The 18,336-nt window shown below is 41.4% G+C and overlaps 1 protein-coding gene across 2 annotated transcripts in view; it reads right to left on the reverse strand.

The window, feature by feature from the left end:
- The window catches only part of dscamb (Down syndrome cell adhesion molecule b), a 130,865-nt gene that overhangs the window by 14,321 nt on the left and 98,208 nt on the right, over nt 1-18,336 (reverse strand). For both annotated transcript variants that reach the window (XM_026193165.2, XM_026193164.2), the window contains exons 12-24: nt 6,162-6,358; nt 5,597-5,693; nt 5,340-5,468; nt 5,029-5,196; nt 4,400-4,470; nt 3,715-3,958; nt 2,856-3,002; nt 1,715-1,870; nt 1,487-1,620; nt 1,206-1,359; nt 920-1,037; nt 671-837; nt 102-200 (exon numbers count right to left, since the gene is read on the reverse strand). In XM_026193165.2, the coding sequence (XP_026048950.1) occupies nt 102-200; nt 671-837; nt 920-1,037; nt 1,206-1,359; nt 1,487-1,620; nt 1,715-1,870; nt 2,856-3,002; nt 3,715-3,958; nt 4,400-4,470; nt 5,029-5,196; nt 5,340-5,468; nt 5,597-5,693; nt 6,162-6,358 (1,881 nt within the window). The remainder of the gene's footprint in view (nt 1-101; nt 201-670; nt 838-919; nt 1,038-1,205; nt 1,360-1,486; nt 1,621-1,714; nt 1,871-2,855; nt 3,003-3,714; nt 3,959-4,399; nt 4,471-5,028; nt 5,197-5,339; nt 5,469-5,596; nt 5,694-6,161; nt 6,359-18,336) is intronic.

Consider the following 18,336-nt stretch of genomic DNA (forward strand, 5'->3'; position numbering starts at 1 on the left):
AATTGTTGTTATATAAAGGTGTATGTTGTTGACCATCCACTTCCTTGTACTGTCTGTTGTATGTGCACATGTTATGTTCTGTGGATGTTGGACACCCTCACCTCTGATTGAACTCCCTCCGTTGTCTCCTGGTATCCATGACAATGTGATCGATGTGGTGGTGGTCTTGGTCACTGTGAGGCGTGGCTGATCAGGTGGTACTGTGGATATGAGGACAAACAAAGGTCAATGCTCGGTTAGTCGCTTGGATTAAAGTGTCTCATGGTTCACTTGATGCAAGTAAAAAGTCAGTTTACTCTATATGGTGTTCACTGTAATTAGGAATTGGGTTGGGCACCTTGCTGTCTTTAGAACTGCAGTAATTCTTCGTGACACAGATTCACAGATTTTGGTTTACATTGGTATGACAGCGTTAAACAGTTGCTGCAGATTTACTGGCTGCACTTCCATGAGTCCATGAATCTCCTGTTTCACCAGATCCCAAAGGTGCTTCCCCGTTCTGATCCTTGGTTTGGTCTTGACCATGTCTATACGCCTAAACCCTGAGCACTGAGTTTGTGCCGTGTGATTGGCTGATTAGACATTTGTGTTAATGAGCAGCTGAACAGGTGTACCTCACCCAAATGCCAGTGAGTGTGTATATAAAAGGTAGAAAATAAATATTTCTTACCTTGCACCTGCAAATTGAGTGTGATCTCATCTGACCCCCAGTTGTTGCTGGCCACACAGCTGTAGTTCCCAGAATCCTCTGCTTTCACTGTACGGATGAGGAAGCTGCCATTGCCGTAGACAATACGACGACCATCCACCAGGACGGGTGTAGGTGTCCCATTGGTGCTGGAAAAAGGCATGAAAATAATCTATCTGTATCCTGCTGACCAGTACTACATGCTTGTTTGTGCGTCTGTGTGAGACCTACTTTCCCTTGAGCCACTTGATGGTGGGAGGAGGGTCTCCAACCGCCCTGCATGGTAAAACAATGTCCTTCATCCAAGGAGTGGTCACTGTCCCATTAAACGTCAGGATCCTAGCTGGAGCTAAAAGCAGCACAAAAATAAGTTACTGTTCCTGTCTTCTTATAAGTTTATGCTCTGTGTGATTAAAGCACCACTATTAAAGGAACCATGCAATTCCACTTAAAGAAATAATCCGTGGGAAAATTCCTACATGACACAAAAAAGGCCAGTTTAGTTAGGATTTTGTACCTTTGGCCAGAGGCTGCACTGTGATTTTCTCACTGTTGTTGCCATGACCTGCAGCAGTCACAGCCACCACCCAGATACTGTACTGTCTGGTCAGAACCAAGTTTGGGATCCTGTAGATGTATGCATCTGGAGAAGCTTCAAACTCACTCATCACCTGTGAAGCGAAGGGACGGAAAGGATTAATGTATCACTGGGCAGCATCAGCATGAGAAAGTGCAGAGAGGCTTGTGAGGAAGACTGAAGAAGACCATGAAAATCTTGTGGTATACAAATGCTATTACCATCGGATGCAGGTTGGAACAGAAGACGATGTATTTCCTGATGATGCCATTGAGTTTGAGCGGAGGCAGCCAGGACACGTAGACTTCTGAGCCACTGGAGGCCGCGGCCTTCACTCCTGCTGGAGGCCCAGGAACTGCAGAGGAACAACACAGTGCCATTTACACTGAAGCATTTTCCAGGAGCAACTAAACTATAGTCAACGGGGAGTTATCTGGTATTTCTTATACCATCCTCTTTGGTGCGGACGTAGATCTGTTCACTGCGGACACCATCTCCAGCATTTGTGAAGGCTAACACCTGGATGCTGTAGTTGGTGTACTTCTCCAAACCATCGAGCTCCAGAGAAGGCTGACTGGTGGTCATATTTCTGATTTCTCCCAGTTCTGACACAAAAAAAGAAACATGTTAATAAGTCTGAATGTATAAACTGCGGCAGAGTAGAGCAAGAGCAGTTAATTCAGCTCTGAAAAGTTACAAAACTATCCCCCTTCAAATGTGATAAAACTTAGATAAAGTATTTTAACCCGACAAAACTTTATTATATTATTACTCGGATTTTTACTCTACTCTCATCTTCTCTTCCCTCTCTTCTTATGTCCTGTCACTCAGAGCTGAAGCAATGAGGCTCGCTGGAATTATTGCACTGTGAATTATTGATGGCGCCCAGCCAGACTGCAGGTTCGCTCACTGCTATACTGCTATATATTCACAGGAAATACAACCACAAATCTTCCCTCTGTGAACTGCAGGCTTCGCGTTTCTACTGCTGATTAGCATTTGTGAGCAATCAGGATGTAGTGTAACGCACCGCTGATTGTCCAAAAGTCACATGCTGGTCACAAAATATGAAAAATATAAAACATGCAAGTACGTTTATAATCCCAAGGAGATAAAACTGCATGAGACGTAAAAAAAAACAAAACATTATTATTAATGCAACAAGGTGGCTGGAAATTATATTTAAACCTTTAAAAATGGGTAAAAATGAGCTCATCGTTCTGCTGCTAACCACAAACAGGATGAGTCAGAGACAAAGCACCATGAGTGTTGAATAAGTGATAACTGTCCTATACACACACACACACACACACACACACACACACACACACACACACACACACACACACACACACACAGAAACAGCTTCAAAACACCATTTTACATCATATTGTTGCATCTTGACAAAACCACAGCGCCACCTAGTGCCTGGGTAAGCAAGCAACAGCAATGAAATAAAGACAGGGACCAAAGGATTGGCCTAAGTGGCAACTAAAAGGTGTGTGTGTGTGTGTGTGTGTGTGTGTGTGTGTGTGTGTGTGTGTGTGTGTGTGTGTGTGTGTGTGTGTGTGTGTGTGTGTATGCTAGTACCTCCGTCAGGCAGGTTGGCCCAGTAGATGACTCTGTAGCCCTGCAGGTTCCCGTTCAGAGCCTCCCTGGGTAGAGGTATCCAGGAGAGTGAAATGACCTCTGGAGACTTGGCCACTGCCAGAACATTTTCAGGAGGCCGAGACGGCACTATCAGAGACAAGGGAGACAAAAAAAAGTATTGAAGTGGAAGCATAATGGAGTCTTTTTAAGGAAAAGTACCCTCATCTAGGATATTGAACAAGTATCCAAAAATAAATCACACAAATACCTCCTGCCACCAAATATTAAGTCAAAACCTCCATTTATAAATCATTTTATTTTACAACTATGATTATTTTAAAATGAGGGAAGTTTATGATATACATTTGCATCCTGCAGTGATTCTGATATGTTAAATGTATTATTATGTTGACTAAGTCATATTCTAACATTAAATACTGAATGCATTCTTTAATTTTGGAAAAGAGATGTGTTTTGAGAGACAAAATAAAAGGTTTTAAATAAGAACAAACACTTTATTTTTCTTTTTAAGTTTGTATATCCTTCTATGTTAGAGCCCCAGGCAGAAGAGAAGCTTACTGTTTGATGTAATGCAGTTCAAAATATGCCCAGTAGATGGAAACCTTTTCATGAGAATAGCTTTAAGGTTTTGAGCCCCTGCTCATTTAAGGTTTGATGTGAGAGGAATCTGAGAATATGCTGATCCAGTTCAAAATATCTAAAACTGCTTCAGTTACAAATACAGAATAACTAAAATGCATTATTATGCTACAAACTACTCTAACTGCTAAAGTGCAACATTTTCAGTATGGCTGCATGGAAATGCACCAGGTAAGAGGCGCCCACATCCCCTGCTTACCATCCTCCAGTGTCTTAGTGACCACTTGCTGTGAAGACGGCCCGGTGCCTGCTCTGTTTGCAGCCTGCACCACCACACTGTACTGGGTGAATTTCTTCAGGTTGTCCAGCACGATGCTCTCTGTGGTATCGCCCGTGCTGTCCACACTGATAATGGTAAACTGGTGGCTCCCACCGGGGCTGTACTCCCTGTAGCCCACCTGGTAGCCACGGATCACACCGTTCTGCAGGTGTTTCTGTGGAGGCTGTGAGGAGAATCAGGAAGCTCAGACTTACTCAGATTCTTCCTATTGGGTAATTCTGAAATACTTTATGGCTAATTGTGTTTTATATTTGAAATAATTACATTAATACTTTGTCTTATGTCAGTCCATACATACCACAGATTTTAATCAATGCAGCTGAATACACTTAATTACTGTGTTCATTTCATTGTTAAATTCAAGATATAATTTTTACTTTATTGCAGTTTGTTTAAATTCCTGAAAAACACACAAAAAATTAATTAATAAATAAATAGAATGGCAAATGCAAATCAGTATTTGGTCTGTATTTGGAAAAATTCGGCTGTAAATTAAAAGACTGTCTAGTGTTTATTCTCGATGACTAATGAGATGCATGAGAATAGTCCCTGTGTATGAATGGCTCAGCTCATAAAGCGGCACTTAAAAACTTTCAAACAGCACCTTCCAGGAAACTTTGATGCTCTGTGGGGAGGTGGGCTCTAGAGTGACATCTTGTGGAGGGCCATCAGGAGCTGCAAATGAAGCACATCATTTAACGTTATTAAACACCGCTGGGTATAATGCGGGGAAAGATGATTCACTGTGAAATTTCATTTGTTTTCAATCGCGTTCAGCTACACTAGATGGTGCTGTTGAGCTAAGATTGCATGTTCCTCGATGCGCTTGCTGATTCATGACCCCAGCAGGTTTCACCTTAACTTAATAATAATTAAAAAAAGAAAAAAAAACTTGTAACATCATCAACTTTAACCTTAAATAATGTGAGGAATGATATATGAATTTTAGCACTTTATTTTAGCAATGAATCTGATAAAATGTGCCATTTTAATGTGCTGGAATGCCTGAGGGAGGATCATTATAGGCAATAGAGGGTAAGTGAACACTGATAGAGATGACTAAAAGCAACGGTGGACTGAGCTGTTTCTCAAGATATAAAAAATGATGATGACCTGCATTTAAAGCAACTGCAAAATAATTACGTGCATGACGACTCAACAGGTTTGCGAGGCCGGAGGAAACAGGCTCTACGTTAAACAGAATATCACTCCCCCAAACTGAAGCTCACTGACCTGCTTCATCAGTAGTGATGGTGAGCTCATTGCTGGGGTTGCTGTTGCCGATAACGTTCTTGGCAACCATGCGGATGTTGTAAGTGGAGGAAGGGTGGAGGTCGATAATAGTGGCCTGGTTGAGCTGTGGCGAGACATCTTTGGTTACCTGGGCTGATAGCCATGACGCTAGAAGAAACAAAACACAAGCGGGTGAACACACACTGTCAAACAATCGATAAAGGTTTTGCTCTTTTATTAATTCTGGATTGTTGTTGTTTTTTTTAGTTTGACTCGTGATAGTTACATCGCTCCCCTCTCCTCGCGTCTACCTGATTTGTTCTTGCACTCAATATCGTATCCTGTGATCGGGCTATTTCCATCGAAGCCCATAGTCCAGCGGAGCGCTATGGTTCGATCTTTGACATCCCTAATCTCCACCTCGGGAGGGTCAGGAGGTTCTGTGGAACAGTAAGTTTGAGAGAGAAAGAGATACGAAATATCTCAAACACCAATAAATCACTCAAAACTTTTTCCTGAAACCAATCCACTGACACAAAAAAAAAAGCTGAGGTGAGTTGAAGCTCACCTTGCACTGTCAGCTGTATGATGCCTCGGTCCTCGCCGAAGGAGTTGATGGCATGACAGGAGAAAAACCCAGAGTCCTCGCGAAGAGTAGGCATAATCTACAGAGAAACACACCAAACTCGAGGCTTTCAAGTGTGCAGAGCTTTGCTATCAGGTAGGAATCTAAAACACTGTTTCATCCTGAGTGAGTTTAAAAGACAGCAGGGCACTGAACTCATCTCCAGCACTTTCATCTTTTAATTTGCGATAAACTAGAGAGAGGCTGGACCTCCACTCGATTATCTCTTGGCGTACATTGCTTCAATTTACTGCATTACATTTGTACTTGTTCATAATGTGTATTAACCATTAAATTTAATTGGAAAATACCTCCTTAATAATTAATAATTCATACTCAAAGATTAATACAATGAGAATGTCTTTTAGCCTGAGTTTTCCTCTGCCCTGCCTCCTCTACTCCTCCCTTTCTGCTTTCCATCTGTCTGTACAGATAAAATGACTGAAGGTTGGCGTGCTCCCCGAAGATTTGAAATGCGTTTCGATTTACAGTGAAACCGAGCACTTACCACGAGCGTTGAGATGACTTCGTCGGCCACCTCTTTGACAGTGACCACATATCTGCTGGTCTCGGGGTTGATAATGCGCTCTTCTTTCTCCCAGCGCACCATGATGGGTTTCTCTCCGTGAGCTATGCAGCTCATCCTCTTCTCCTCACCCTGTGTGGCAAGAGTGGTGTTCGGGTAGGAGGTGATCATGGCTGGTACTGAACGGAGAGTTGGGTGGGTAATGAGTAAAAGTGAAAAGAAAACAATATGGTTTACTGTATTTATTTGTTCTTGAACTCCACTACAGTAGCTTTGCATGATTCTCTGAAACAAGCTGTTTTAGCGCCTCTCCTTTTAAGGCCAACCTCCCTTTGAGCAAACTTTCAGAGCAAGAGTTAAACTTCAAGTAGACAGGATTACCCTGCTCACAGCCACACCCACATAATTGAGATGACCATATTAGGGATATCCCCTCTCTTTGTCATCATATCGAGCGAAGAGTAGAAAAAACTCCACTACATACACAAAGCTGACACACACAAATGTATCTACCTATATACAGAAAAAGGAAGGAAATTTGTTTTGGGGTGTGAAGGGTGACTATTTCTTTGTTGCAAATAAATCCTATATTGTTGGAAAGCCTCTTTATTTCCCTTTAAATATCGCCTATGTAAGGAAAATGCATTTGTGGGTTGAGCAGCAGAGTTGAGTAGGAGGGTTGGGCCCATGAAAAATTTGCCAAATATTCTCTGTCAATGCCAAACAGCTTATTTTGCTATTGACTCTTGTTTGGGGTCATTTATTTATTTAGATACACAGCCACAGCAACCTGGAACATCTTCTCAATTCCCAAATATTGGAGGTAGTCTCTGATAAACCCGGCTCTGTGGGGGTTGAGCACTGTCATCTCAGAGGATAGAGTTTGGTCTCAGACGGTGGAGATTTGGGATTACCTGGAGTCTAACCCCAACAACTGTGAACACTTCTGAGTTCCATCTCACAGCAGTGTTTCCTCAGATTTCAATCATCCGATCCAATGAACAAGACCAAACCAGAGTCAATAGTTCTTCATGGGCGCAACCCAACTGCTCAACTCTGCTGCTCAACCCACAAATATGGCACCATTTGAGGGGAAATAAAGTAGAAGATTTATTAATTTCCTGACTGTTAGTGCTAGGTTTCTCTATATGTGGATGTGACATAATGCTTAATGTGTATGTGCCACTTTGGAATCACTACCTTCACATTTTAGCATAGAGTTTTACATCAAATTAAAATATATCAATATGTATTTCCCAGAACATGGCACACTCTACTGTGTTTCTTGTCTAATGCTGAGAAAACTCTATTTCTGCTTTTTTGTGACAATTATGACAACCACTTAAACACTCCAGGGACCGCCACGAACTCCTGTTTGAGTCTGCCTGTCTCTCCCAGTACTTAGAAGACTGAAAAGGAGCCTTTCAGGTAAGCCAGCGCCTGCTTTGATAAAGACAGTGAAGGGTAACGTGCTCCTTTCTGAAGATGAGGTAGAGGAATGGAGGAAGGAGAAAAAAGCAGTGACTCCTGACTGAACTCCCTTCGGTCTGAGAGTGGAGTCGGTCTGGCTCTACACCGTAACCGCACACCAGGCTCATTAGCAGCACATCTAGCCCATGTGCGAGTGTGTCGTTCAGCAGAATGAGTATCTGTTGTGAACGTCTCTCACCCACAATCTCTACTCACACTATCCTCGTACTCACACTCTCTTTTATTCCATCTTTTTCTCCCTTCTTACACGAAGCTGTCTCCTGATCGTAACACTCGCAGAGACTTTCAGGTGCTATTCACACCATAATGATCTCTAAGGTGTGAAGCTCCTGAATTGGATTACACCATATTAGCTCGTGCAGTCTGAGCAGACTGAATGAATATGTTAATCTCCATCGAAGAGAGCATTATCTCAATTATTATTATACACTTTGCAATTCAAGTAAAACAATTCAGAGGATCCGACTGCTGTCAGTAGTGTTAGACAGCACATCGAAATCAGCAGCAGAATATGGTTATGGGAATCACTCCTATTAGAAAAGCTGTAATTACAGACGAGACTGAATCTTAAAAGGTATCTAAGCAGACAAATATGAGCCACAGATTTCAACAAATGACAATAAATAATACATCAAATAATGTTTGCCACATGTAAATAATGTTTTATGAAGTTTTTTTTAAGTTTTATATTAAAATTGTATTCACAAGAGCATTTGAATAAATTGTAAAAGCATATTAAGGACATTCATTTAAATCTTGATTTCCACTTGGGATTATGCATGTCCTTACCTGCCAATTGTCACCCCTAGCTTTCTCTAGTCTACAGTGCTGTGCAAAAGTCTTGAGCCATCCCTCATTTCCTTATATTTTACTAGGGACATGGAAAATGGGACATGGGTTCAGCAACTGAAATGTGCAACCATACATAAGAAAGAGTTTGTACGATTCTAACCAGATTCCAACTCAATATTTGTTATGTCCGCCTTTATTCTTCAACACAACCTGAGCTCTCTTAACTAACCTTTCTTGTCATTTCTTCAAGTAGTCTTCTGGAATAGTTCTTCGGATGTTGTCTGCCTTTTCCCCCCATCCTCACTCAATATGGTCCCACACTGCTTCAATAATGTTGAGGTCCAGGCTCTGGGGAGGCCAGTCCATGACTGACAGTGTTGCAGTGTGTGTTTTTCCTATCCAATATCCTTTTACTGCATTGGCCATGTGTCATTGCCATGCCATCAATTCTGATCAAATCTCCAACACCACTGGCTAAAACGCAGCCCCAAACCCTGACAGAGCCTCCACCGTGTTTTACAGACAGCTGTACGTCTCTCCTGACCTTCTCCCTACATACTGATGATGATTAGAGCCAAAAAATGGATTCGTCTCTTCATAAGACTAGTTGCCACTGATTTTCACTTGAGTTTTTTGTTTAACTGGGCATACCTTAACCTTTCCTTCCCATATTCCTGAGACCATTTCTGATGAAGCTTAAGTGAACTGTAGATGGATCGACTGAGGAGTAAGATGACTCTCTCAGGTACTGCTGTTTTTTAGGCCTGCAATCATGCTGCCAAGTTTTCACAGTTCATAGCTCTTGGGGAATTAGCGGTGCAAAGATTTTATGGCTATCAAACTGTTATCTTTGGTATTTTTCATCAATTGAACAAAAAAATTTTTTTTTGTGACAGACCACTAGTAACAAAGTGCCTAAAGATACAATTAAAAATAGATTTTTTTGCTGGTGTGTGTAGAAACAACAGCCTTGCTTTTTTTTATGCTTGAATGATTTATATGTCAGTCTTAAGTGGCTAAGAAAGCAAACAAAACAAAAACATTCCTCTGAAACTGGTCAGGTACAAGGACTGGACTGGACAGAGCGGGAAAAACAGCAAATGTCCAAAGTAAAGCTTTGAAAGACCTTCAGACAGCCTTGAGAGCTATTGCTCAAGACAAGAAAGTCTGGCTCCCTGAAAGCAAAATATAAAGAAATGAGGGCCGACTCAAGACTTTTGCATGATATCGTATCTGCTTTTTAATAATGGGCAGGTTTGGGGTTGTAATAGGCTGAAAGAGGTTACAAAATGATGCAAAACTGAGAGACGCTTTAGACTCCTTGTCATTTTAAGATTAATTAGTGGAGCAGCTTTCGTCGGTTAATCAGCTACAAAGGATTCTGTCAAAAAGACAAATCTCCAAGTCTTGTTTTTATTAGGAAAACACATTTGTACTACCGGTATATATGCGCTATGCATTTTGAGGTGTTTGCACGCAGTGGTGAGGACTGTGTGACTGAATAGGACAGTAACAGCAGCTACATGTGGCAGATGCTTTTGTAGCAGCGCTCCGAGGCCTTCGCTTCCAAGAAAGGAAGCGATACGTGTGTTTGACTCAGTGCGCGAGTGTCTGTACACTCCTGAACAACGTGCACGTATGTATGAATATGTGTGCGCACGAGAGCGGATGTGTCTGGGGGAGCTAAGTGGGCGAGCGCAGAGAGCAGAAAAGACTTGTGCTCATGACACATCTCAGCCACAGTACACGATGGAGGAGAGAGAGCGAGCATGTACCCCTGCAGCGCTAACTATGATCCCTCGCTCTCTCCCTCGCTCTCTCGCTCCATCTCCCTCCTCAGGCTCCCACCAGGACAGTGATGATTTAATGATGAGAGAGACCACTTTGATTATTCATACACAGCAGACAAGTCCGCTGGCCGTGCTGTTGTCTCACACAGGCGTACACGAACCTCAGATATGCACAGGCGCACACACATACTCACACTCAGAAATGCATAAATACAGCAACGTTGGCCTTGCGCACATGCACAGTGCATCTACACACAATAGGCATGCATGTACACAAACAAATCCAAAGTAAAACACAGAGAGCACTGTAGAAACAGACCTGTTACCCACCGTCATCCACAAACACACACGCGCACACAAACACAAAGCATTCCTGTGGTTGAACCAGCATTTGTAGCTAAATTTGTAATAATTTATTTTGGCTGCACACAGTACGCTTTGATTATACTTGGAGTGCCAGGAAGGTTAGACAATCACAAGCCATTTAAAGTACTTGAAAACATAATTAATCATTTATTATCCCACACTTGTGTGAATGGCTATTTGCATGATGGCGTTTGAATTACTCTGATGTGTTGAAACGTCACGCAGGCTGAAAAATGCTGCAGATTATTTTTTGCTCAGTTGTTATTCATCATTTCGGTGGCATGCGTGAAGGTGTCGCTATACCGGATACCACACGTATCAAGGCCTCACCAGCATTGGATTTTTAAGGTGAGTTCAGGCTTACACACATGCCATAAGCTCTGTGAGGATGTTTGATGAGTTAAATGATAACAACAGCACACTAATGTGTCAAAATAACAATGTTATAATAGTATTGGATGAATAAAAACCTTGGCCTGATGATGGCAAAGGGTGTTATCAAGTTTACAATACAATTTTTCCTTTTAAAATGAAAGGAGCAGAATAATAACACTGCCATCCTGCTCAGGATCTCTGCTTCTAGTGTGGCTAAAACAACCTGTAAATTCCCTCTACAGGGAAAACTAAATTGTGTGCCTTATCTTTTAATTAGCTCAAACATGTCTTTGAAACATCTGTATATCTGTGATCATTTGCCATCTGCCAAAAACATCAGACTTATATCTCTCAGTCTTTTGTTTTTGATGCTCTACATTCAAATCAAGAGACTCGACAAGCACGTCCGCACACAAGCACGGATCCCGCGTACAGTAACCTCCCCCCACATACAAACAAACAAACACTTACACACAGACTCTTTCAACATGTTTCTCTGTCTTTTTTCCCTCCCTCACAGCACATTTTCATCTTTGAAGCAGCCAGCAAAAATCAAAAGGGGGTTGATACTCGTGCGCGTTTGTGTGTGCCTGCGCGGATGTGCACGCTCGGGTCTGTGCGCTATTGTGCGTGTCAGACTTGGGACTGCCGACGTTTAAACCTCATCCCTTATTCACTTGGAGCCCCTCCCTCTCCCTCGCTCCCAGCGCCATCATTCCCGTACCCACTGCCCCCGCGCAGGAAACTGCTGATTTATTTTGCATAGCAACTATGAATTTTAAGTGAGTCCTATAAACAGAGTCTCCTCAGCCCCATCTCTAAATGTTATTGCTCCTTAACAGGGGCTATTTTCTCCATCTAAATCGGAGGCCTCGGCGAGTTAACATCAACAGGGATCATGTTTGCTCATGAAAAGAACTCTAGAAAGGGCGCACAATGACTGTGAAATCACGTGTGCACGACTGTATTCATCATTTACGGTTGTACCTACGAGCGCATGCTTGACTGCTGAAGTGTTCCTGTGCCCCTGACTGCACATATGAATACCTCTCTGTGCACATTGAGGTATTCAAGCTGTTTTTGACCTTGTATACAAACACGTGTGAATGAAACATGCGAAGTACAATGCAGTACCTAAAATGTTCTACATCTTCTCGGCTGTGCTTCAGTGGCCCGAGCAGAGGTAAGGCCTTCTCCTCATCTGATCTCTATGCATCTACCGTGCAGCACTTGCACAGCCCCGGGCTAAACCTATTCTTTTTGATGGCCTGTAATTGCTCAGTTGATGTATATTTTTTAATATCCAGCAATATTACAGGGGCCTGGTAATAAAACACGGACGGGTAGAGGAGAAAGCGTGAGTGCGAAGAGGGGGAGACAGGAGAGGAGGAGAAAGCTGAGGTGGTCGAGAAGGGAGTGAAAGAGAGGGAACAAAGACAACAGAAAGGAAGAGGAGGACTTAACAGAGGAATGCAAAGATTTATACCCTTTCAAAGCTTTTTGCCACATGGTCAAATTCCCTTACATTAGAAGAGGTGTAAAAAAGGTGAACACTATTTACTTAATAAACAATAACCATGTGTCCGAAACTAAAATGCCACGGTCTCGTGTCTTTGCCCCTGTGTTTTGAGTTTTGACATTTTGGTTCTGTTTATCCTCACATTTTTTGTAATGTGTGCTTTGTCCTGGTCATTTTCAGTTTTGTATTCTAAGTTATTCCTCCTGTTTATTTATTCTCAGTTTCAGTTCTGCCTCCTTTTGTAATTTGTAATTATAGTCAGTTGCAACGCGCATTTGTGTACATAAGATTTTCTGGAGGAGGACAGACATTTGTTTAGAACTTATAAAGATGTCGAAGAAGCAAACTCAACTTAAACAACTTTAAGCAATTACACTTTGGTGTTCCTCCACCTCCAAAGAAATGTCAGAAGGAGTCCGAACCGCAAAAGAAACGCATATTCTCGGAAAAGTGGTTGCAGGAGGTGAGCTGGCTTCGCAAACAGCGTTGCAACTTCTTATCTGGTGTGCGTCTTTTATTTTGACAGCGAATGCGGGACTGCGGACCACTTATGTGCACCTCTGCTATTTATGCTAGTGAGTCCCAAAGTGGCAGCACGGTGGCACGGTGGTTAGCACTGTTGCCGCACAGCAAGAAGGTCCTGAGTTCAATTCCAACATCAGGCTGGGGTCTTTCTGTGTGGAGTTTGCATGTTTCTCCCCGTGTTTGCGTGGGTTCCCTCCGGGTACTCCGGCTTCCTCCCACCGTCCAAAGACATGCAGCTTGTGGGGATAGGTTAATCGGATAATCCAAATTGTCACTAGGTGTGAATGTGCGAATGAATGTGAGTGTGAATGGTTGTCTGTCCCTGTGTGTTGGCCCTGTGACAGACTGGCGACCTGTCCAGGGTGTACCCCGCCTCTCCCCCTATGACAGCTGGGATAGGCTCCAGCGCCCCCCGCGACCCTGAAAAGGATAAGCGGAAGCGGATAGATGGATGGATGGATGGAGTCCCAAAGTGTGTGCTGGGGTCACCTGCTGGGCTGCAACAGAACTACAGGTGGGCCGCAGTAATAGAAGAAATTCAGTTTAAAATTAATCATCATGTAGGGTAACATATCATACTATCGATATAAATGATATAAATTTAGTTTGTGATGATATTCATTACTCTGACCTTAATTTACTGGTCATGTCCCAGTGGCAGGTGGGTCACACATTGGTCTTAACACTTTGCACATGATTAGATGGCATTAGCAATTCGTAGCCCGCAGCCTGTGTTCTTAGGAGACACCTTGCTTTCTCTTGTATTTTGGGGATTAGGGTGAATATTAAAAGGTAAGCTCAATGGGATTTTCTGTTTTTTTATTTAGTTAATTTTTTAAAAAAAATTTAACTTAGTTTGTTTAATCAAAAAGTTGGTAGTATCAATCGTATTAAAATTTTATGTTAATGCTATATGCTATTTAGAGAGCCAGTCATGCTGACCTTTAGTAGCTGGAAATCACAAAAACACCTGCTTAATATTTAACCCTGTGCTTTCATTTTTATTTTTACTAATTTGGTTTTTAAAAAGGATTACTAAAAAGAATAAACACTACTTTTTCAACTTTTTCAGTGTCACTGCAGCCCTGTGTATATACAGCACCAGAAGAACAAACAAGTTTGAGGAGCAGGTTAAAAATAACCAGTAAATTTTAAATGTTTCTTTTTTGCTTGTACTTACACTCATAGACTTAACACAAAATTCAATTACACAGACCAACTGATAACACTTGGACATATAACATAATATGGACATAATTAGACTCATAAAATAGCGTAAAAATTTAAATAACCAATTACAACGAACAGCAAAAATATGTAAAATAGATCTTTTGCTATATAACTCGTATATTCATTAGATTAACACTATTTGGTGTGTTATTCAGTCTCTCACTGCTGAATGTGTAAGACGAAACAATGGGCTGAGAGTGCAAATAAAGCAGAGAAACATGCAGACTGCACTTCCCTTGAGCCCACGTCAGCTACTAATTGAGGTATTGATGGATTTAAATGAAGCAGAAATGCACTCAAGAGTTCTAACCTCTCATAAAAGGCACACATACACCCCCACACACACAACTGTATCCTCTCCATACAAGCACAATGCAAACGATGTGTTTTACATGAATACACAAACTCTAAAATATTCCTGCAGCGTGTACAAAAACATATACAATGTATGCCAAGAAAAAAAATTATACACCACTCAGGCGACTTTAGTTCAGCTTTACAGAAAGCATCTCGAGTACAACAAGTACAAGCTGGGGTTTAAAATGTGAAATCTGATCTCTTGATGAGTGTTCGGCATGGGGCTGAGCCAATGGTAGCAGGGGAAGCTAAGTATGATCAGAGGCCCAAAAGAACATATCACATTTTCCTCTAATGTGAAGTATTCTAACTGTGAAGATGACACGTCAGTGCTAACTGAATCACAAATGACTAAGAAGGTTTGGAATAACTCTATAAAAGAAAAAGAAAGAAGTGTGTTCACATTTGATCTACTTTGATGATCCCATACAGACGTGGCATCAATATAGTAACTGTGGTACAGAAATGTCCAGCCAAGTCAAGTCATCTTTAATCATATAGCACATTTAAAAGACATCAAGTGTCGGCCAAAGTGCTAAACTGAGGGATAATATAATAAAAAGAATTAAAATAGATAAGATGAAAACATTATAGAAAACATTGTAAGACATCCATATATGTTTGTAAAAAATATGTGTACATGCAAATATGCACATACATATACAAAAATGCACACATTCACACACAAGCACACATACGTGAACATTAAATACATGTATGCGCATGCAAACATCATTCAATGAGGTAAAAGACCTGAATAGCTAAAACAGAATAAAAGAGGTGTCAGAGAGATTGGAAAGCCTTGGAAAATAGGTAGGTCTTTAGATTCCATTTGAAGACTTCCAAGGACTGTTCCAGAGCCTCGGGGCGGCAATGGAGAAAGCCCCGTCACCTCTAAGATCATTTAGAAAAAAATGTCTGGAGTGAAAAGTGTATCACTCACTTATATACAGAATATACCATCTTGTATATAACATGAACTGATCCTGGATTAAACAAAATATGACCGTGATCTTAAACGTTTTATACTTAATTTTCTTTTTTCAAATCTCGACTATGATAGAAAATGTTGGACTATGACGATTGGTAGCACTGATCTTTCTTTATGTTTGCCTGCACATTTCCTGAAGAGAAGTGTAAGCTCGGAAGATCTGCTGAACACCTACAGAACAAATGAAAAGTTCTCAATGTTCTCAAATATTACTAAAGTTCATGAACGTGAGAATCAATGGCATCTAATACAAAGGGGGGAGGGAGGGGGGGGGGGTCCATTAACTAGCAATCGTTATTGACTGAAATAAAGTTGCTTGCTCTGTACAAAATCATGCGGAGCCCGCAGGCAGCTATAGAGAATATAAAAATGATATTTCAAGGCCATTTTACTACATTGAGTGTAAGAAATACTATTACATGCCTGCAGCCTCCATTGTAGGCTGCCTTAACCATAAATCTCCAATTCAGTTTTATCGAATCGCCTTCTTTCTCTCCATACTACAACTGTCTCTTTGTAATTTTATAGCAAAGTTTTAAAAAATTACTTTACAAGCACCTAAGAATTTTTTTTTTCCTTTTTGGGGGGGGGGCAGGATTTTCCCATGTTTTACACTGTACAATCCAAGCTGGGGTATTTTATATAGATATCGTATTACATTATATGAATTATACAAGTGCAGGTTAATTAACTCAGTCACTTTACCTGCAAGTTGCACAAAACAGCAAAGCAGTAAAAACTGGATGTTTAGTCATTTCTCATGTAAAACCCCGCAAGCGTTATCGTCAGAGCCGGTGTATATGTTTTTTTGTTTTTTGTAGCACAGATGTTTCTGAATGACCTGAGAAATATTAAAGGGATATTTTAGGAATAGAGTACAGCCAGCATTGCTAGTTCAGCACTACGGACAGCGGCATGGACTGCAGACACAGCAAGGCAGGCCATTGATTGCAGTGGCTGATTGTATCTTAGCCTAATAGCAGAAAGAACTGTGATAGATGCAGGTGACTTTATAGTTCGGTAATGCAGATTATCGACAGCACGGCCTCAAGAGGACTGGAGTGTTTGTGTTTGCTGGAGAGCGTGACAGAGCGAGGGGAGGAGAAGGTATTCTAGTAATCTCAGCCAAGTTATTTATAAACGAGTCATCTTTGTCGCTTTTACAGCTGCTCGAATGTTTGATATTTTCTAATAAGTTGCATATGTTGTCGCATGAGGAGTGAGGAAGACTCATTTTGGTTACTTTGGGTGGAAAGAAGCATCTTTAGAGCACAAATCCCTGAACATCTTTCCAACTAAAGATGTGCAGGTGCAGTGCACTTGGTGCTTTAGGGAGAAAAATGATTTTATCAGCACCACAGGCCTATCGTGTGTGTATGTGGCTTCAAAAATTCACCCAACTATGTTGGGAATATATAACTCGCGCTTTAAAGGAATAGAACATGTTTCTGTTCATTTAAAGCAGAAGAACATGTTTTCATATAAATAATAAAAGCTGTAAATCATGTTACGGTTACAGTTCATGTTAATGAAACTACTAGTTGTGAGAAGCAAGCGTACATTATTCAGTAGTGAAGTTATTAGAATTCCCTTTGATAGAGCCCAGTGCAACGTGAAACTGAAGCCTGCAGCAACAGCAGAGTGCATTCAATAGGTCAAGCCTCTCTCACGCACACACATATACACAACTCTCTCACACTGCTGTGGCAGCTAGTGCAGCTGAATATTAGGATCAATGAAAGTGAAACTATGCAAGCAGTTTCTGTTCACTCCTCACACGATTCCATTTCCTACTAGAATACAAAATGCACACCAATAACACAGCATAAACAGTCCACTGCTGTTTCCTGTCGAGTAGAGGTATGGGTTATTGATTGTTCATGTCCTCCACAAATAACACACATACACTCACTGGACATTTTGTTACATACACCTCTTCAGCTGCTTGTTAACACAAATATTTAACCAGCCAGTCTCATGGGGTAAACTCAGTGCATTTAGTCATGTAGACGTGGTCAAGACGACCTGCTGAAGTTCAAACTGAGCATCAGAATCTGATGACTCTTGTTTTCTGCTGCAACATTTGGACTGTAGGGTCAAACTTTGGAGTAAACAACATGAAAGCATGGGCTTATCCTGCTTTATATGAGTGGTTTAGGCTGCTGATATAATAGTGTGGGGTATATTTCCTTGGCACACTTTGGTCCCATTACCACCAACTGAGCATTGTTGAAACAGAGCAGCCTACCAGAGTATTGCTGCTGAGCATGTCTGTCTCTTTATGACCACAGTGTACCCATCTTCTGATGCCTTCTTCTGGTATTATAACGAGCCATGTCACAAAGCTCAAATCATCTCGAACTGGTTTCTTGTGCATGACGATGAGTTCACTGTGTTGTGATGTGGTGGAACATCATGGATGTGCAGGGTATCGTCACTCATTTCTAGAATCGATTCGATTCCGAGTCACAAGGTCCCGAATCGATTCGATCCACGATTCGATTCAATTTGAATCGGGAAATTTTGCCTCAGACAGTCAGAAATATTATAATTCAGATCATGCATCAGTACATTTCTATATTTTTATATCTATAAAAAGAAATCTGACACTTGCAAGACATAATCAAGGGCATGAGCGTCACAGCAGATGCCTTTGTGTCAAAGTAGCTGAGGATAAAACACAGAAAAACATGAAGGTGATTTTCCTGGCCTGGGATTTAA

This window comes from Astatotilapia calliptera, chromosome 14, assembly GCF_964374335.1.
Source record: "Astatotilapia calliptera chromosome 14, fAstCal68.1, whole genome shotgun sequence".
Taxonomy (NCBI): domain Eukaryota; kingdom Metazoa; phylum Chordata; class Actinopteri; order Cichliformes; family Cichlidae; genus Astatotilapia; species Astatotilapia calliptera.